Here is a 22,668-nt window from a genome sequence, read left to right as displayed (position 1 = left end):
GCTGTGTTCGAAATCGCCCCCTATACCCTCATTCACTATTCCCTACATTACTCCACCAATATATTTTGGAAAATGGATGATGATTCAGCTCATTTGGCACAATGCATTATGGGTATTATCTAGCCGTTGAGCATACAATGGTTGTACACTCATTATTGTGGTGCTTTGTTTGATTGAATGAGAGCACTCAATAATGTCCACTATGGTTTCGGACACCACTACAAATAGCTGTCCCCTCAAATAGTGTACTATTTAAGGGTATAGGAGGCGATTTCGGACACAGCATTGGTCATGCCTCGCTGGTTTGCATTAAGAAAAACACGCACACCGACATGTGAAGTTACGGATATCGAGCTCAATGGCTTCGACAGGTTAAAGTAGTCGATTACTCGACTAGTCTATGCACGCCCTAATGCAAACAGGAAAAAAAGGCAAATAGGAAAAAATGAAGGGAAAATTGGGAACAGATTTTCAGCAACAGAAACTTAGTGTCAGAACACACTAACCACAAGGCCAAGGCTCCATTTCGAATACTTAATTAATAAAAGGAGAAGAAAACAGTAACATTATATTCAAGCTATTTTTTTTACAATTCATTTCCTAGGAATTAAACCCATGACCTTGGCATTGTTAGCACCATGCTTGATCTGCTTTTTGTCTGTGGAAATGCAAAAAGAGTTTAAAACAGATGCACTAAAATATGTCTACACATGTCATATTTAAGTTATATGTATTCTTTTTTCGCTTTTATTTTTTTGTCGTTTTCAGAGCTGCATCTTGTTTGTGTATCCACAGAAGAATGGATACAATACAACATGAGGGTGATGCAATTATGACAGAATTTTCTTTTCTTTTTTGGAAACTATTCCTTTAAGTGTGCATGCGTTGAGCATACAACAGTCTTGACTTATGAATTTATGGCTGTTGACAGTTTTTATATAAAATTGCTGTAAAATGCTTCAAACAAATGTTATGATTGGAGAAAAATTAAGATGGGGAAGTTTTATTGGTTTATTTCATTATCTTTTTGTCATTTGAAATTTAAGAGAGTGTGTTTCTTTGCATATGGAACAATTAGGAAGTGACAGCAATTCACAGACATGTTTGAGAGGTTCATTAGAATCGTTCTGAAATAGAGAAATCACCCAAAGGCCTAACCTGATCACCAATCTTATGATGGTTTCAACTCAACGTAACATATGCTCGACATATTCTAGAGAGCTATGTTTCAAACAGCAGCATCTCCCAAAAGATTCATTCATCAGATTTATAGAGTAGCGGATTGAAAGCAGGGAGACGAGTCTGTATCGTGTTAATGCTGTCTGTGACATTTTTATTAAGTTTCATGGAAAGTGAGGAGATAGTCGAAGGGGGTTTTGTAATTGTGAATAGTTTGCAGACTAGAGATTTTAAAAAGCTGGTTTGTACAAAAACTCTCCATATACAACATTTTGAATGAACAGTTGCAAAGGGATTTTTGCTACAGACATCAGCTATTTGTTCAGCTTTTGCAAACAATGAAAGGCTAAAACTTTGAATAGAGGTTTCTGCTTATGCTGTATCTAAACATTGTTGTTTGAACAGTTTTGATGATAGATCTGTCTCGAGGGTGTCTCTAAAAAGTTGATATTTATATCTGTGCTTTTGCATGTTTTGGGGGGATATTCAGACATAAGTTGTGCTTAAGGTGTTTTACCCTCATTATCATGTCTGTGACTTGTCAAAAAGGTTGACACCTGAAGGCAATGACGGAACGAACATTTCAGGCAAAATTGTCTCTCAGAACTTGACACCATGCTGATTCCTCCCTCCAGTAGAGCCGCACAGCTCAGGAAGTGTTTGATGGTGATATAGATGGAGAAAGTTCTGAAGAAAGTCCCAGATTCACAGAGGGATTTGATTACCTCTATCCATTATCCACACAGTGAGTGATGGAGTCGCTAACCATCTGTCATCTGATTCATTTGCATCATCAACACCTGCCTGCCTGTTTATGGCTCGCCATCTTTTTTTATAATCCTCTCAGTATTTTTTTTTACCACTTTGATGGAATCTGCAAATGTTTTGTTAAAATAGAAATGAAAGCACCCTTGCTTAAAGCCATGCTTCACTTCATTACGCTGAGGCGGAGCTGTTTTCATTTCACTGGCTCGAAATGGCACAATAAGGCAAAGAGAAATGTGCGCTTGATTCATGATGCTTTGGCAGTGGAACTCATGGAAACGTGTTAAAATCACTCATGCTTAAAAAACGTGGTTCTATTGTAACGACACTACATCATGTTTTCAGTAAAAACTCTTGTTTAGCTGATCAAAGTGTCCTTTTGTATCGGTCATGCTGACTGAAGTACAGCTGTGAGCAACCAAAATGTTAAATATTTGTCATCCAACATGAGAAAATGGAGCTAACAGAACTGACAAAAAATTCTGATATCTGTATCTGGCATTCAAGAATAATAAAAGCCTAAATTCAATCTGTTCATCATAAAAAGTGATTGTGTCTCTTCAGAAAATTTGGACTAAACCGCTCAATTCACACGGATTCCTTTTACGATCTCTTTATGAACTTTTTGGAGCGTAAAAGTGGACAAATACGTTATGATTTAAATGTAACAACTCAAAAAGCCTTTTCTAAAACTTTTTATGACATATTTACAAAATTCTATTGCATTGATGAAATCATGTGGGGTTTAATTTGATCAGTATCTAGAAGTGGGACTGCACAGTTGCCTTTGTTGAAAGAGAAAGGGAGAGATTTTTCGCCTGAAATCTTCTTCACCATTAACTGCAGTGATAATTTATGGCACTGAATCTGGTGCCAAGAGACCATTTGGTCCTTGTGTTTGAGTCATTTTCCAAACACACACACAGTCACACATACAGTACACGCACAGACATGCATGCATTCTTTCATAATCACTTATATGTTGTTATTTTTTACATTTAATAAAGGACATTTCAAGGATAAAGGATTTTTTTTAGATTTAAATATCTCACAATGTTGTAAATGGGCAAAACTGCAGTTCAGTGCAAAAAAATCTGTATTAATCATCACATTTAATGCGATACAACAGTTGGTTTACGAACTAATAGTTTTAATAGCGTCTGTTTTCAGCCTTAAAAAAGTCAACAGCTTCTTTGTTGCTGACACTGATCTAACATTGTCTTATCATTCTCTGAATAAAGTAACTCATAACAAAATTTTGGACAGATTCATAAGAGTTAGTGAAATAAACATCAGCTGAAATGGAGGTGTTCAACCTGTAGGAACTTTAGGAACGACTAAAGCATACCGATCCATATAAAATGAGGTTCTTAATTGATTTTCATGCTAAAATGTGCGCTGAACATCCAGGCAAAGACATTTATCAGAAATAGTCATTAACTTTCCTTTAGTCTACATTTAACACGGAATACAAATGACTTTACTGTCCAACATTCGGTTTTAATGGCTGCTAAATGTGCCTGTGATTAGCCAACATCTACTTCAGACAAACTTCATGTAATTTGTCCAAATGGGAATAGTTCATACATTTTTAATATTAGGTTTTGAAATTCACATTAACGACCTACTAGATTGATGAGCTCTAGGGCCTCTTGATGTCACGCTCTCTGCCAACTAGCTGAAAATCAGCTTTAAATTGAATTGATGGTCAGGTTGAACGTAAAAGAGAATCGTATAGGCTATACCTGAAAAGTCCCGGCACAAAGCGAGTGAGAAAAAGCCCAATCCAGACCTGCGAGTCTCTATTAGTTTAAGTTAAGCTCGTGGGTCAAATGTAAGGGCCGAATAATAACAGAGAGATCAAGTACCCCGGAAACCTCATACTGAAAACACATTTGCGTTCCGTGCCAGGATACGCACACTCCATGCCAAGTCTAGAAATAGGGGCGTTCATCTCAGCCAGGACGGGTGCCAAACTGACACCAATCTAATATGCAAATGAGTTGCTGGCTGATGATGTGGTTGCTTGTGGGGAGGATCACCTGCACCTCCTCTCACAGGACATGGTTTTCAAAGGGGTTTATCTCCTTAAACCCTCTAATTAAAACGAGAAATCCCTAAGCCACCAGCACTCATGCAAAAAAAAAGGAAAAGAAAGAAAGAAAGATTATTAGGAAAATTCTATGTCCCACACCATCTGCGACCCAGGACTTGTGGAGTTTTTTTGGGAACGAGACGGAGAGAGCGAGCAGGAGTGGGACTAACGTATGACAACACCCTTTCTCCACTCGTTAGAGGGGCTTCACACAGATAAATCAACATCGCACCAGCTCTACATTGTTCATTCCTAATTACCATTATTATTAACAAGCAATTCATTCCAGAAACTGTCTCTGAGGCTCTCAGGTGTGAGTTACCGAGAGCTATACCGAGTGAACCTTCATTAACAACTATAATCAAACAACCTCCCTCTGAAGCACGCCGGCAGAGATCTCAACATCTGTATTGCATGTTTAGCATGATCTCGGAAATGTGGGCCGCGTCCAAATTCCTGCACATTAATAGTATGTATTCAATTATGTGGGTATTATAAATACATTTACAGACATACCAAGAACATCTACACCTGGACAAATAGCCTATGTTATGCATTCCCATTCATCTTAACAGCATGCAGCCCTGGAAGTAAATTGAAATCTGCCATCTTTGCCTTCAATCATGACAATGCTGATTGGGTGATGGCACCAAAAGAATATGCATGAGCTCTTTGTTAACTATTATAAACCCAATGCATGTTTTAATATAGCTACAATAATTATTTAAAAGTCATTTATTTATATTATATTTGTATAAAAAAATGATGTAGCCAGAATTAACAGATATTAAATGGCTGTCAAAAGAGGAAGATGTTCCTTGCAGCCAGATGGTGTGGTTAGAAAATTGACCACCAGGGGCTAAAGGGCCAAGTCCAGTGACACAGACTGCATCCAAATAGGCCTGTGCACATTTTCCTTCTAAAGTTACATAGTCTAGGCGAAAACGTATGTCCGAATGTATTCATAAAACATGGCCAAAAAGTACTAATTCAAAGCATTTTTTAAATACTTGTTTATTGCCTATGTTGTTCTATCAATAACCATGAAAACAATTTATTCGGGTTTCGTGTAAAGCTATAGGCTACAAGGCCTACATTTATTTATTTTTTGTTCGGAAAAAAAAACGAAAGAAAAAAACCCCCGTTATTTTCAACAAGTCAGAACAAAAGAGGCATAAGCTGCTTACCTGTTCATTATACATATTTTTCGGATATCCAACTTTCTTTCGTTATTGGAGGAATATGTATGTCGCTAGTGACATTCAAACGCTATCTCACGACCAATTCGTACGAGTGAGTAAAATGTGACTGATTCGAATGTACTACCACTCGTTGCGCTGAATAGGGGAGCCGATGCACAACTCACGTAATTACAAAACAATGTTCCTCCGCCGCTCCGCGTAAGTAACTTGTAGTTAGGCTTCAACCGCTAGATGGCCAAAAGTTACACCGTGTATCGATTTGAAAAGTAGGCCCACATTTACCAAAAGAAACCATTTGTTGGTCCTTATAGCATTTACATTTTAAAAAAAAATCCATTCAAAATATATGTTAAAATATAAAAAATATGGTATATAAAAATATGGTGCCCTAGTTCCCATGGCCTATGGGATAGCAAAATGTCTAGAATTGCAGCATCAGTTAGGCCTACTTTTTGCCCAACATAAAACACCATAACAAGAATTTAGACATCAATTCATTGTGCATATACTATAGCCTGGCAGGACACATTAATGATTAATCGTGTGGGCCATTCAAACTAACTGACCACAGCTTTACCATTCTGGACAGATTGTTTTTGGTCATCATATTTGGTATGATTCATCTTCCAATGATAGCATTTGGAACAGAAGTGTTGACATCAGAACACAGAATGAAGCATCACATGTGGACAAGGGCTATGATGAGTGATTGTGAACATGGTAATAGTAATTTACCTTCAATCATCCACACACAAATACACGCCCACAAACTCTTATACTCCCACATACATCTGTACCATATGCCACACAATCAATTTCTTGTGACAATTTCTTTTAACTATTTAAATTATAGTGTGTGTGTTTGTATCTATGTCTGTGTGTGTGTGTGTGTGTGTGTGTGTGTGTCTGTGTCACCACACCCAGACTGTAGTAGGTCCCGTACACAAACTCGCACTGTGACCTACCAGAGAAAGACTTGATCTGATCCGGGATGAAGTTCCTAGCGTTCAGCTGCAGACATCCGACCACTAAGTTGGTGGGTTGCAAGAGCCCTTTACACAGGGTCTGAACGAAGGTCAAGAGGTCAGGCCTCAGGATCTCGGAAAGCGCCCAGATGGCAGCCGCAGGGTTTATATATATACAAAATAGATACATACATAGATAAATACATGCGTCCTAATTCAAAGTCGCCTTACTATTTTTTTCATTATCATATAATTGCATATTTTAATAGGCAATTGGTTGGGAAAAGTTGTTGATAGTGCAAATTATAAAAAATTATATTCATTCATTTGTTAAAACTTTATATTGTTAAATAGGCTATCTGTTTCCATGTTTTTGCTGTTTCACAAATGGTTTTGTTTCATATTTTTAATATTGGAATTTTTACTTTAAATTGTATATTTTAAACTTTATTCTTATGAAATTGGTTTCACAGATGTCATTGGGACAAATTACCCCATATAGTGAATGTCCCACTATGTTAAATGGAGAAAGAACTATGCAAAGTGTCAACTAATAACTGAAAAAAATTGAAAGAAAAAGTTTTGATTAGGAATAAAACATCTATTTTATTGAAGTCTAATAATAAAGCGACTGTTGGAATAAGTCATACATGCGAGACTCTGTCAGTGATCACAAATTACATTCTGAACTAAAAATAAACCCCGATCTAAAAGAAAGCAAGCCTTGTGGTGAGAACTTTCCACCGGCCTTATAGAGGCACATCGAGAAGTGTTGCTGCTCATTTTTCAGCTGTTCGATCCTGACAGCTTTGTCTCTGGGGCAGCATATGTTCTTCCTCTCTGAAATATCGCCACTGTGGGGTTTTTCTGACACCTCAACATCCCCACAGCACATCAACAATCTCATCGCACACTATCGGGGATTGTGCAGGTTGAATTTTTGCACCTGTCAAAAGCATTAATTGTTTTAAGACAACGTGATGTCTAATTAAATATTAACGCAGATTACTGTCTATTTTTCGTTGAAAGCGTGAAAAGGAATCAATTAGCCCACTACCAGAAAAAAGTCTTGTGAGATCTATCTAGGCCTACTAATAGGCTATAAAGCGAACTTAAATTGCATAGAAAGATTGATGACTGACTGTTATGCATTTGGCTCGGCATTTTATCCGAAAGCGGTTCACATTGCGTTCACTTATTATCACGCATTATAGTCGGGAATCGAACTCACTACCCACTTTTGACTGTGGGGTGAAATTATGACAATGCACATTCGCGGGGGAATCGCTGATTTCGGGATCCTGATCCGCAGTCTGTCGCTGTTTGGCCGACGTCCAGCTCTCTGCTGAGAGATCCAACCCAGACAACCTTTACTCTCATAAACCCAGTGCTGAATAACATCTCAAGAACATCTCATTTTACAATTAACATTGACTAATGCGTCGCAAAGGCATAAACTAAAGCACGAGAAGGATTGCGTGGTTTTGGCAGGTAGGCCTAGGCTAATCATAAAATAAATTCCTTTGTCCTCTGCTTTTCACAGACATTTTATGACCTCCTAGGCCTATTTGTACTTTAAATTTGTAGCTACTCAAATAACACAATGGTCTACCTATATTATCTTTGTACATTTTTAAAGCGTTGTTTATTTTTGTTCATTATGGTTTATAATTGCTAAAACGAAATGCGACATTGTAGCCAATAATGTTGGTTTCGTTTTTTCTTAGTCCTTTTTTTCTTGCGACACAGCGAGGTTTAGATAGGCTATCTATTCGATTTTTTAAATTTAGATATGCCTATATGCATTTAATTTTTTATTATTTGCATTTGATTTTAGATAGCCATACTGTCGTATGGTCTATTTATTCAACAGTGTTTTCAACAGAGAACTTTATTTAATTAAACTTTATTTTACTGTACAAAACAGCTTGACAGTGTACAAAGACCAGTTTCAGTTCATTCAGTCATTTTCACACAAAATAATTAAAATAAAAATCCCGTTTGGTGAGAAAAGTCCAAATGCACGAATCCACCACTGTAGACGTCCATGACATTGCATTTGAATGATGCGTGACAAATATATTAAGGCAGGTTTTCCTGTGACATGAGTTCACTAGAAAGCACACAGACATTTCCATTAGAGATTTTACATGCTTCAAATGCATTTGCTTACAGTGATTGTTCCGAGATTGTAGGCTACGCAATATCACCAATTTATCGACGACTCTGCATTACAGAAAAGACAGAATTGCCAAACAATCTGTTGCATAATTACATCATTGTGTATTGTGATTTTCCTTTATCATCCTTCTGAACATTATGCGTAGACAAATGCGATTTTTTTAAATATATATTTGGAAATTAAGATGATGATCAAAAATCAATTGCCCACATTTATAAAGTTAAATTACACAAATTGAAATAAGTGAAACAAACAAATTAATAACATACCATAATTATTTCGTTTTTCAGAATTACATCCATATATATATATTTTAAATATATCGTCATCTTCAAAGTAAATTGATTCAATAATTGCCTCTTTCCTGGTGATCTTAGCGTAGCCTATACATAATAATAATAGGCAATGGTTGATTCAATTTATTTACCGACATATAAATATGTGCCCTGTGTAAAACATCACGAAATTTTCGAAAGTAATAACGAAAGTTTTATTCAAAGGAAATAAATAAAATGCATGTTGTTAGATTTTCATGTTACTTTTCATAAACGAATGAACACATGTATGTATTACAAAATGATGAGATATTTAGTCTTGTTAACACTACAATATTTTGAACTTTGTGTGAAAACTGTTTAGACAAATTTATGTGAGCCAGATCGAGAATTATATATTGCATAGCAGCACCCTTATTGCTCTCATATTTTACTGAATGTTCATCGCAAATATTTGAATGAACTTATAATTAAATGATGCCTTTCGGGGCAAGAGACCTTAGTAACAGATTTTTAGATCTATTAATACTCATACAGGCCATTCAATTAAAATGCACACAAACGTGACACTTAAATATCATCAGCGTAAAACACATTATTGTTAGAGGATTGTTTTCCCATCAGACCACACATTTTGTCGAACAGTTAAAAAACAACAATTCATTTAGGAACACTGTAAGCACATCTTTCATTTAATCAAAAATGATAAATAATAAAACATCCGATTGCCCCAAATCAGAGAAGGACTTTATAAATAATACATGTGCGATTGAAAGTCCTGCATTTTCGGTCCTTTTCACTTACATTTGACTTTCTGTCATTAATTATGAAAAGTGTTTAATTCGTCTTGCACGGGGTAAAACTGGCCGCGGAGATGAACGTCATAGGGGAAATGCAGATCTGACGCGCCTCTCGCGCTCTGGCTGATGGAGGAGCGCGGCGGGACCGCGCAATAGCGCGTGCCGTAGTGGCAGCTCTTGCCGTATTCGAACGGCTCTTCTTGCTTGAGGGAAAAGATCCCGTTAAAGTTAATAGGAGGGCTTATAGGACCGTCGAACTGAGGGCTTCCGCATTCCGGCGAGACGCTTTCGTAGAAAGTCTCATAGGAGCTGCAGTAGTTGAACGGCCTGAAGGGTTTGACAGGATCTACGGAGGCTCCAGAGGGTGTCACCACACCCGGACTGTGGTAGGTCCCGTACACAGACTCGTACTGTGACCTACCGGAGAAAGACGGCTCGCTGCTGATCTGATCCGGGATGAAGTTCCTCGCGTTCAGCTGCAGACATCCGGCCACTAAGTTGGTGGTGGGTTGCGAGAGCCCTTTGCACAAGGTCTGAACGAAGGTCAAGAGGTCAGGCCTCTTCCCAGTGCTCAGGATCTCGGAAAGCGCCCAGATGTAGTTCTTGGCCAGCCGCAGGGTTTCGATTTTCGACAGTTTCTGGGTTTTGGAGTAGCAGGGCACCACCTTGCGCAGGCTGTCCAGGGCGTTGTTCAGGCCGTGCATTCGGTTCCTCTCCCTAGTGTTGGCCTCTGCGCGCCTCATCTTGACCCGGTCCACCCTAGCTTTGGTCATTTTCTTTTTCCGAGGCCCTCTCCTCCGAGGCAGACCGTTCTCGTCCTGTCCGTCCTCCCTTTCGTCCTCGTCTTTCTCCGAATCCTCGTCCTCCATAGCGTGGGAGAGCGTCTCCTCCTTTTTAAACGGCTCTTGTTTACTGACCTTCATTTCACCCACGCAGTCCCGTGGAAAGTTTCCCCCGAATTGGGTGTCCATTATGACAGGATCCTCAAACGGAAGAGTCAGCATTGTGCTCTTACTGGGGATGATGAGAAGATAATAGATCTTCTGAATCAATCAGCAGCGATTTAAAAACAACAGCCTAAACATTACCAGGTGCTCAATAAATACAATGGTGCACTAACATAACAAATAATTCTTATCACGTTTGACAGAATTCCATATGAGTGATCCTGATCCTCTAATCAAATCAATGTACATTGACATAAACACAATAAACAATGCAACAGGAATAAAATATATAAACTTGTATTCATGTGTCGCATGATATAAGCCATTAAAATGTGGTTAAAATGGAAGACTGGTCGTACAGCACGGATGTCAATCCTTACCCTCGAACTGTCGTGCTTACCTGGAATATGATGGTGTTAGATGTCAGTTTTCATATTTCCTATTTTGAACTTTTTTTCCGCGTGGTGTTTTAGCAGGTGAACAGCCCGTGCGTTTTTCTCACCTCCCCACTGTTCTCCTTGTCTCGCGCTAAGAGAAATGACACTGATGCCAACTGCCAGAGCTGGTACCCATGCCATCTGCCGCTGACGTCACGTGGCACGGGTTGGTCACGTGACTGGCTCCCGGGGGACCTGTATTCCTCCCCTGATCATCTGGCGTGTGCCTCGAGCTGCGTACCACTGCAAAGCCACAAAGCAGCCTCAAACAAGGAGCGACCACCAGCATCCACCATTAGAATTTGATGCCATGGATAAATGGGAATGCTGTGATACGGTCAGGGAATGACATTTCTTAATCTTTGCTGTTATCGATTTTCACGCAAACACACCTATAAGTGGTCTAAATCTAAATAGAGACAAAACTAGTTTGTGATTTATATCAGGTATATTCTGTAACCATGGAAAAGGAATGCTGGTGAATGACAGTAGGAACTGGATGATTGATGGCTCTTGTTTGCTTGGTCAGTCTCTTCAAGGGCGTTTGCTAAATTACTGATCTTACTGTCTGTCATCATCGTATAGGCCATTTTCTGCAGTGACGTTCACTTGAATAAAGTGAAAACATCATGCTTTGACCAAGTAAATCAAATAATTAAGTCGAGATCAATTAAATTCACTGTCTGACAGTGAATAAATATAGCCAGTCAACAGGGATTCTGAGATTTTAAGCAGCTTTTTTCGTTCTTATTTCTTCTACATATGAACGTAAATCTTGTTTTTTTTTGTTTACACTCTCTCTCTTTCACACGCACACACACTCACACCATCCCTCCCACCTCCCTCACACACAAACACAGACATCCACATTCACACCACTCAGTATGCGAATGAATCTAACGAAAACAGGTCCAGGTCACGTTTCACTCCATGAAGTTATACTGTGCATAAAGAAGATGTTGCTTATTTTAGAGAGCATTATTTTGTTATTATTATTCGGATTGTGACATTGTGATGCTTCCCCCTCAAATTATGCAGTGTATTCGGATGTTTTTTTTTCTTTTTGGTCATTCTCATTATTGTAATATGGTTATACCATAATTTGTATTGCACTACATGTAATATTTTTATTTAAATTAGTATAAATTAAGTGCCATACAACAAATACAACCATAATTTATGCATATGTTACATAATATTGCATTCAATATTGTGCCTATGTCTCTTATTCAGTGATCAAATACAGTAAAACAGTAATATTTTGAAATATCATTACAATTTAAAATAACATAATACAATTTCTGAATATATGTAATTTATTCCTGTGATCAAAGCTGAATTTTTAGCATCATTCCTCCAGTCTTCAGTGTCACATGATCCTTCAGAAATCATTTTAAGATGAGGATTTGAATGTTGAGAACAGTTGTGCTGCTTAATATTTGTGTGGAAACTGTGAATTTTTTTCAGAATTCTTTGATGAATATAAAGTTAGAAAGAACAGCATTTATTTGAAATAATAAATATTTTGTAACATTATACATATATGCACACCATACATATACATTAAATATAAGTTAAATAAATTAATATTATATTTTTTATAGTTATTTTCGGTAACGAAAATGATTTTTTGCATTATATGATAACTGAAGGAAAAATATGCTTAATTGTCATGAAAATAACGTATAATAATTCCCATTTCCAATAATGGTTGAATAATAATTTCCATCCTTAAAAATATATTTTCTTATTTTTATGTTTTGATTTATCATGTGACCTAAACATGTTCTTGATCAGTTTATTCCCAGATTCAGCCATACACATTCACACACATGCACACACAGACTTTGGGTCTGGCCATCTCTAGCATCTGGCTGTTTCTTGTAGCATTTATTGTCCAGAGCTTTGGCTCCTCCCACATTAAGTCCTGACACTCATGCATTCCATTATCAGTGAAAGCTCCTGCTGCTATTGAACCCGTGCCTGGCCTACTCGCGCTCTCCCTCACTCATTCACATGCACACACACATTTATAATTCAAATCAGAAGCCCTTTAAAAGCCCCCCATGAGCATTTATCCCTCTCAGATGGACAACACAAAAAGCATAGCACCTCACAAATGACGCACAACACATTTCTGCTCCTGTGTAAGATTAATTGGCTCTTTAAACCCTTTAACCAGAATTTGACAGATTTCACTGGTCCTGTTAACAGCAAGCCACCTATCAGACACAATCCCTGATGCATTGTTAGTCATGAGGGATCTTGGTGAAATAGAGGCTGCTGTGTTTTTCGTTGGGACGGCCAGGTTGATCTGCACTTATCAGCATAACAAAAACATAATGAACACAGCATACAGATGCAGTTTGCTGACAGTGATGGCTCAGTCACGCATGATTGGTGGGTACCCTTGGATGTTGTTGTTTAGACACACACACACACACACACACAGTCCCTTCTGTCCCCCTCCAAAAATGCCTCAGCTGGTGACGAGCTTTCCGGTTCAACACACACACCAACATCTGATGAGTCAAACTTCCCCATTTCAGACTAATCACTTGACTGCACTAATTGCAAATGCAAATATGCAAATTCATATTAATTAATTACTCTGTTAATTAGTTCTCTGGTCTTTTTGGGCAATAAATCATTGTGCTGCAGAAAGAAAAGGGGACAGGCCCATCCCGCATAAAAAATTTAGCATGCACACTCTGAGAAGGACTGGGCGAAAGGACCTGTAACATTATAAAAGAGCAAAGAGCAAACAACAACAACACAAAGCAATGGCTGGGCCAGACACACACTCCCCTGACAGACCTGCTTTATACCCTGCAGACTCACAGTGGAGGACTGGAACATTCGGCTGACAAGAGCTGTCTGCCAGTGATTTCATTAACACATTATCAGCTTTTAAGGACAGTGTGATACCAGGAACAGGCAGCAAATGAAGGCATGGCTGTTCACACGTCAAGTGGCATGCACACGAACACACACACACACACACACACACACACACACACACACACACACACACACATAGTATTAAGATAAGTAGCTCTGCTAAAGATGGTCTTTTGAGAGTTCTAAACGTCTGTTGATGGGCATACTCAAAGTTAATCTCCTGTACAAGGATTTGATAATAATCTAAAATAATCCCTCTGTTTAATTTTTTTTTTTTTAAAGTAATTAAATATGATAAAATAGTTTTAAAATAATCAAACAGAGTTGACACACAAAGATACCCGTGTGTACGACAGGCACACTTATGATTTGACAGTATGGCATATGCATAATTCATAATTCAGTTTTTAAAAATGAATAACATAAATTTTTCAGAGGAGAAGGACAGCTGCATGCAGAAGGAACTCTTGCTTAAAATTGCCTATTTTTTTTTAATTATGCACAAATATTTCTATCAATTTCTATATAAAGAACTAGATAGGCTACATGTTATAAAACTGCCTACACTACTTAAACAAATAATATCATATCGTATAAACGTATAGCCTATTTCAAATGTTTAATAAATAAAATATAATATAGGCCTACATAAAACATAAAAGTCCATATTCCAAACCGTGTTTTTGGCTTACCTTCCTTGACTCGCTATGGTAGGCTTTTCATGATATTTTGAAGCTGTCGGGACGGATTTTGCGGGAAGTGCATAGGCTACGTGTTTCCGTCATGTCCGTTCCGGCTATATAGCGCATGTCAGATGCAGTGGAAGGTGTGCGGAGTGCGGACATCGTATTTTGCAGGAGAAATCACCTGAAGCCACGTGTACACGCCTCAAACTGTGGCTGCATCCGAAATCACATACTTCCCAAGTAGGCGAAAAACAATGTGTGACAAAAGAAGTATAGGCAAAAAGTACCCGCATACTTCTTCCGAGGAGATTCTGAAGTGTGCATATGATGGACACTTTACTATCCCATGAGGCCACGGGAGAGGATTTATGAATGGCAGTGAAGCGACGTAACTGACGCTGGTAGGTCACATGATCATGACAACTACACACATTCATAGGCATAGGCTACTATATTCACCTTATTTTCGAACGCGGAAGTAAATATGGGTCCAGTATCCGGTTTTTGTGCGGCACTTCCGTTTCTTCGCTTCCCTGGGCTAACTAGCCATATCAATCGCAAAGGATTATGCAGAATTGACAGAAAAATGTTACACATAACGTAGCAGATGAATACAACAAAGAACTAAAGCCCCGCCTCACCCAGTTCGGGTACCGGACCTGGTTGAAAACACTCATGCATCTAGCTGGCAGAGTGCCAAAACTTCGCCGGCGCCTTCAGCACCGCCCTAAACACGGTCGAGCCAATTGTATTTAGCTAAATTCTTTATTCACAAATGTAGAATTGTAAAATCATCTCCCAAATTTGTTGTTTTTTTAAATGAATTTAAGCTGTATATGAAATCCTTAAAAACTCTGAAAAGTCCTAAAGCACAAAAAATATATGATACCCTAAAACACTTCCCAACTGAGGTTAATAGCTGAACAATGACTGAATTCTCCCCTTATATGTTTTTTTTTTTTTTTTTTTTTTTTTTTTTTTTTATTTATTTATTTTTTATTATTATTTATTTTTATTTGAATGTCTCATCCTCATTCTTGTTACTAAGACTACATATATATTTACTGTTTGTATTGAGAGCTGCTCCCTCTGGCTATATTTTTGTTGTATCTTATTCTGAAGAAACTGATTTTATGCAGCCATGTTTGTTTGTAATTCTTGAAATTTTCAAAAAAAAAAAAAAAAAAAACACGGTCGAGCCAGCGCTGGACTAATATATCTATGGAGGTATTTTGTAATGTCAAATGTATTAATAATGCCATCAGAATGCAACCAAAGCACAGGATAGCAATAAGTAGATGGTTATAAATAATTGTAAATCATACAAAATAAACGCCATGATCATGCCATTATGACTAGATTATTGGGTTACTATAATTTGTTTCTCCTTAGAGTTTTTATTGAGACTTCATAGCTCAGCCACTTTTCGGATTTTGGGTGGTCTTGTGTTCACGAAATGAAAAGAACAAACATACGGTCGTTTCGGTGGTTTCTTCAAATGTAAAGCTTTTAACCACAGGCGAAGGGATTCCTCAGGCCGGCGACACACTGGCTGCGTGCGTGTCCGTTTTTATTTCGGCTCCCATGTTAACAGGTTAGAGCTTGCACACTGCCTGCGTGACACGCACTCAGGCGCGGCTTGAGCCGCGCGGAAAACGCATGCATGCTAGAAATAGAATCGACGCCTATTTTTTCACGCGACACGCAAGCGTTTTGGAAGCGTTTCCAGACAAAATAGAATAGGAAAAGATATTTGTATGTCATTTTGAGATGAATACATATTAATAAATGACATTTTGATGTTTGAGAGTTTAGGTTTTGATAAATGCAGATATAAATGCAATTAAAAAAAAATATTATTTTGATTTTCTAATATTGCACCTGTCAAGAACGAAATATTCTGTAGCCTATTTTGCCGTCAATACTGCCGACGTTGTCTTTGCTGCTATATATTTATGTTTAACATATAGGCCTTCCACAACTCTCTCCCCATATGTCGAATATATCACCAATGAGGCTTATCATAATGTCAACAGCAGCAGCGCCGCGTCAGACACGTTTCTGGTGTGCAAAGACATAGAAAACGCCACGCAACAGTTCCGTGGCGCTTTCTATGTTCCAGTGTGTCGCCAGTCGTAGGGCGCCTGATCTTTCTTTTGTACCAGTTATTATGACAACCTCTAACTGCACAAACAATCCCGGTATTCCTTGAAGTCATAACGATGAGTTAGTTGTTATGAATACTTGTTTGATTAACCGCTACGGTGAAAAGTGAGTTAGCTCGCCAGTGACCGGAAGTGCCTGACCGGAAGTCTCGCACAAAATACCGTCAACTGGCTGCGTCCGTATTTCCGTTAAAAATAAGGTGAATAGAACGTAGCCTACTTTTTTTAAGCGGTCGTGAAGTAACTACTAAATATTTAGCCTACCTATGCGATTTCAGCCAGTCAGATTCATCAGCGCAGAACAGCGGAGCCGAAGCACATCTAACGTTATTACCAAAAAATATTCCTCCATAAGCAACTTGCAGTTTTATGTTTCGTTTGAAAATTACACAGTGCAACTTAAAAAGATTTATCTCAAGATCTTGTACAGAATTTATTCATCATCAAATAAATAGTTCTAGCCATTCATTCTCCAAACTCTGTAGGTTCACGTGTCTAATCTAATCTAATCTAATCTAATCTAATAAAACATTGTCGATTTGTGTAATTTATATTTATTGAAATAAACTTATATCAAGATTTTTCACAGAAGAACTTCACTGTGGCATCAATAGTTCTAAAGTTCTCTTTTCTCATTAGAATTGCTGTAACATGCAACTGCATAAGCCAAAACAAAATATGCCTTTGATGTAAAATATGAACTTGTGCCATGCTTGAAAACAAAGACTTGATGATCAGCTCAGTGCCGCTGATCCACACTGTTAAGTGATTTTAATTTCATTCTTGTACCAAGCCAATGCTATAGTCCAGGGACTAGTGGGAGGGGATGGGGGAAGTGTGTGTGTGTGTGTGTGTGTGTCAGTGGTGAGGATGCATCGTGCCAGAAATGTTGATGTGACTGTGATTTATGTCGGAATCGTGCCAAATACGTCCATCAGGGTGAACCCTCTCCGAGCCTCACCCTGTCCACATCTCTGACTCAGTCTCAACACGATTGCTTAAATCGGATCTGGTAAGAAGGTAGATGTGGTATAAAGTGATTTGGCACGGGTGAAATCTTTGGCATGGGTTAAATGGGTCGTACCCTCTCTTTTGGCCCTGTGGAGGCACACATTGGACCGCCGTTGTCCTTTACAGTCTCCTGCAGTCCCTTGCTGTTGTTGCCCAGTCCAGATTAGGTTCTTCTGGCACATCTCATCCTGGGCTTCTTCCCAAAACCGTCTGGCATCTTCTTGCGAAGCAACCCTGAATGTTGCGATGTTAGGGCCATATTTGGCTCCTCATGAGACCAGAATGTGTTTTTGTCCACATTTAAATGAAAGAAAAGATCAACTTTTGTGATCCGGTTGATGTAGAAAATAAAAATAGAATCTGGAAAGAGTGTGCGTTTTTATAAATGTCCATTTTTACTTAGAAATGAGCACCAAATATTTGCTCGGTGATAAGTGTCTTCATATAAAAATCCTGGACACAGCCTAGATGTTTACTGGACTTTCTGCACTCTATAGTTATTGTTACTTGAACGTTGCTGGAATGTTATGGAAATGTTATGCATTAGCATGGCCCCAGCTGCTTTTTTGCATGTCATTTCATCATTTGCCATCAGTGATCTCTTCAGGCTCGTCTGATCATCTGCCCCGATGCAATGAGAAATAGACCTTATAGTCCAGTCATTTTATGCCAAAATGGGGGTCAACCTTGAACAAATTGCAACAGAAGCAAACTCAACTGATTTTGTATCCTCAATATGTCCTGAGTAAGGAAAAAAAAGTCCCGAAGAATCCCATTAGGGGAAAGTTTTGAAAAAGACCCAAATATAGCCTATTCATACGCCTATTCATTCTTTTTCTTACTTGAATAGGGTAAAATTTTTAACCTTTAGATATCACCATGAAAATTACTGAGTTGATTACTTACATCAAGACAAATAAAAATTGTATTACAAGTTTTTTGAAATTGTTTGTTAACATGGACAAACGGTGCAAGGCTGGTTTAAAGTACTTCTTCCTGCCTCTATGTATTAATGCTCATGGGTAGCCTAAATGGGTTCCATTCAGACCTTAATATTAAGTATTTTACTATTATATGTCAACAAGATTCAACAAGACATTTTCACCTGGCTATACCCAATGTTTAGACCTGTTGTGGTATTTATGCAAATTAGCACATACATAATTAGATTATGCACCGTTTGTCCATGTTAACAAACAATTTCAAAAAACTTGTAATACAATTTTTATTTGTCTTGATGTAAGTAATCAACTATACTTACATCAAGCTATACTTACATATAGGCTATATTTGGGTCTTTTTCGAAACTTTCCCCTAATGGGATTCTTCGGGACTTTTTTTTTCTTACTCAGGACATATTGAGGATACAAAATCAGTTGAGTTTGCTTCTGTTGCAATTTGTTCAACCTTTTTTCATAAAATGACTGGACTATTATGTAGCCCCGCCCCTTTTCAGCGCTGCGCTCGTTGTCTTTTGACTTCTGGTCTGTATTTTCACAGCGATTTTGCGTGTTTATTAATTTATTAATTAAAATCTTCCCGGTCGACTGACATTTGTTAAGTCATCTGTTTTTAACATTACAGTCCTCATGATAACTTTCGTTAACTTTACATTAGCCTAAGTAAATCCACTTCAAAAGCTAATTACTCCTGGACAGCAGCGCCATAGAAATACACAGAGCGACCGCAAAAACGTAAGTTCAAAGACAATAATCTAAAGATGGCGGCGCCCTCGTTTCTCTGGCACATAAGGTCTATAACAAATATTGTTTTGAAAATCTGCCTGTTTTGTCTTCACTCTTACCCAGAGAGAAAGCATCTCAGAACTTCATCTTTCGTCTGCCTCCTGAATTCGCACATGCTTTCATGTACATTGTTTTTTCTTTAGCAGCTAATAAGACTCTAACAGTGTATTAGAGATGTTAATGATCCATGGCAGCAAGAGAAAGATGATAGAAACGGCTAAAAACGTTGGTTTCTTTTAGAACAGAGATTTCTTTTTTTACTCCGCAAATCAGAAACAGACTGCACGCTCATTAAAACGCGCATTGGTCTCTGCAAAATACACACCAACACTTAGAAGTGTGATTCCACACAAGCACACACAATTTTATACAGATTTGTCCCATTTAGCGCAACCCGTATATTGTTCCTCTAGTGCCAAAACCCATCTGGCTCTGGTCGTTTTTATTATGATGTACCCAATTTAACCCCAGTTGGTACCAGTGCAAGAATCCTCATGCTGGAGCCGTTTTGGACCGCGTACTGGACGGTTCACCCTCAGGAACGGACCTAAATGTCCTTGGTTTCAGCAGGCAGCTGTCCCCACTTAGACCCTAATTTAATCTCCACTCTCCGACCCTCTGAGGCTCCTGTGAATGTTCTGGAAAACAGAATCTGGCAACACGGACTCTCTCTCTCATTCAAACACACTCGCTCTCTGAAGGGATCCAGTGCTGATGTTTATTATGAAGATATCTGGTATTTATGATATCACACACAACTCTCTCTAATGTTATGATATGTATATCTTTCGTTTGTGATATCTACATTTTCCATAAACACACATAAAACGACACGGCCAGTATTACGTAACAACGTCATTGTCATTGTTCTGTTGTTGCCTCCTCTGAAATGTTGTCCTGCTCTTGTTTTTAGCCATTCTGAAGGCCCCATCTGGTCAGCCTGGTGGGGTTTGGATTAGTCATGGTCTGGACCCTGTGACCAACCGACAGCCTCTCAAGGGTCTGCGTAACCCACCCACAGACAGCCTGTAACAAACTCAATCCAAAACCAGCACAAGCACACAATGTCACATTCAGCCGCCATCACCACCACCAATCACCATTCAACACGAGATCAACACGTGACGGATGGAGTTCACACATAAAAGCTGTAAGTTATTGTTAAGAATATGAAATTTTCATCCAACAATGTTCAATATTCCCTCTGAAGATTCAATATACTCTACAAAAAAAATGCATACTGTAGGTGTATTTCAATTAAGTCAGAAAAATCACTATCCGAAAGCTACTGTAGTTTTACATAACATCCCATCTTTAGACACCTTTTTAAAAGCAGCATAAATGTATCCTTCACTGACTATGATATCCCACAATCCTGTGTGTGGTCAAAAACAATTCATTTTTAATTTCTCAATTTCTTATTGACACTTTCAGACACAATTTTATTAATTTAATTTATATTACATTTATTTAAATGGATTCATTTATTTATTTATAAAAACAATTTTCATTTTCAAATGAATTTAAATGAAATATTTTATTCAATTAAAATAATATTGATATTAATTTTATTTAATTTGCATTAAGTTGATGACATTTACAAAGGAATTTAAATACAATACTTGTATTTTTTCATTTTTTCATGTTATGACTGTTCTAGTGAGCAGTAAGCATTGGAGTCACTAAATATGTGTTTGGTTATTTCTAAAGCTCACTTGAATTTGTTTTAAATCGTTAGAAATTACATTGTTTTTTTGAAAGCATGTCTGAAACTTTCCTTGCTAAAACACTGTCTGGGCATGTACAGTCTCTTTGAATATATATAAAATATTCTTTGTTCTAAAGCTTTCTTCTAACAATAACACTCCACATTCATGTCTTGATGTGGAACCCAGAGTAATTGTAACAGATGCTGAATGATTAAATTAGCAGTTGCAGGCTGCTCAAATATTCATGTTGCGTTGCGAACGTGTACCATCACGAAGAAAACCCATCGAATACTACTTGATTATTCTAGGCTTTTGTTTCCTTCACATACGGCACAAATCTCTTGAAGATATATTCTAGGTGAATATGTCTTGTTTTCTGCGAGGGCTCTCGTGTGGGAGAAGGAGATGCAGTAAAGCGCCAATACAGCCATTTAAACCACAGCATTTTATTCAGCTCTGAGATTCATGAAAGTTTAAGACACAGACTCTACGTGATGTCATGGGAAGCCTCACACTATGAAGCGAAAGAGGGGAACTGCTCTTGTGCCCTGGAGCGGGACACTTCACACTCCTCTGCTCCAGATGTGCTCAGCGCCTGCTCCTGTCAGGATGTGTCAAATCCCACTCAGAATGTGTAAAGTCTGCATGGAAAGTCACTCAAGGACTTGTGGACACAAGAATGAAATTCCTAAACATAAAGTAAGCCAAATAAAAATAAGAGTATAAGACTTGATGTTTTTATGAGCAATATTAAGAACTTGTTTAACAGATCAGATACAGTGAACCCAGAAACTATTTAGACACCTAAGGCACATGCTAAAATTAAGGAATGTTATTGCATCAGATATAAAATATAAATTTACACACACACACACACACACACACACACACACACACACACACACACACACACACACACACACACGTCTGGTTTACTATCTTTGTGGGGACTCTCCATAGACTTAATGGTTTTTATACTGTACAAACTGTATATTATGTCTCCTTACACTAACCCTACCCCTAAACCTACCCATCACACACAACTTTCTGCATTTTTACATTTCCAGAAAAACTGGAACTGGAAAACTCATTCTGTATGATTTATAAGCTTGTTTACCCATGGGGAACTCTATTTAGGTCCCCACTGTGACACGAGTCCCCATGAGTCTGTGTGCATTCAGGTTGAAGTCCCCACCGGGATAGAAAAACATGAACACACACACACACACACACACACACACACACACACACACACACACACACACACACATTGTGTTTTCATGTTTTATAGGGACTTTCCATAGACATAATGATTTGTATACTGTACAAACTGTATTTTCTATCCTACACTAACCCTACCCCATACCCATCACTGAAAACTTCATAAAAAATAAAAAAAACAGTAAAAAAACTCACTTAATATTATTTATAAGCTGTTTTCCTGTCCCCACAAGGACAAGGATTTCAGATATTGCCATCTTTGTCCCCATAATGTAGGGTTTACCAGGACACACACACCAAAATAAAGACAGAAAGTCTTTTGACACTTTGTGTGACACTTTAACCATCGTTATTGGGCCATGTTCATATTTAATGTGATGAAC

At 38.1% G+C, this 22,668-nt stretch overlaps 1 protein-coding gene across 1 annotated transcript; it reads right to left on the bottom strand.

Moving 5' to 3' along the window:
- Nucleotides 1-8,098: 8,098 nt before the first annotated feature.
- Nucleotides 8,099-10,948, bottom strand: neurod6a (neuronal differentiation 6a). Its single transcript, XM_084102630.1, has 2 exons — nt 10,811-10,948; nt 8,099-10,477 (listed from the first exon to the last, which is right to left on the bottom strand). Exon 2 carries the CDS (start codon nt 10,465-10,467, stop codon nt 9,484-9,486), a length of 984 nt encoding a protein of 327 aa, XP_083958756.1. The 5' UTR covers nt 10,468-10,477; nt 10,811-10,948; the 3' UTR covers nt 8,099-9,483.
- Between the last annotated feature and the right edge of the window lie 11,720 nt (nt 10,949-22,668).

Source organism: Abramis brama, assembly GCF_963993115.1.
Source record: "Abramis brama genome assembly, chromosome: 24".
Classification (NCBI taxonomy): domain Eukaryota; kingdom Metazoa; phylum Chordata; class Actinopteri; order Cypriniformes; family Leuciscidae; genus Abramis; species Abramis brama.
The sequence above is the reverse complement of the archived record's forward strand: the minus strand, read 5'-3'. Positions and strand labels throughout refer to the sequence as shown.

Excerpts from the sequence above, each read along its gene's own strand:
- neurod6a (XM_084102630.1), bottom strand. The coding sequence starts at position 10,467 with ATGCTGACTCTTCCGTTTGAGGATCCTGTCATAATGGACACCCAATTC.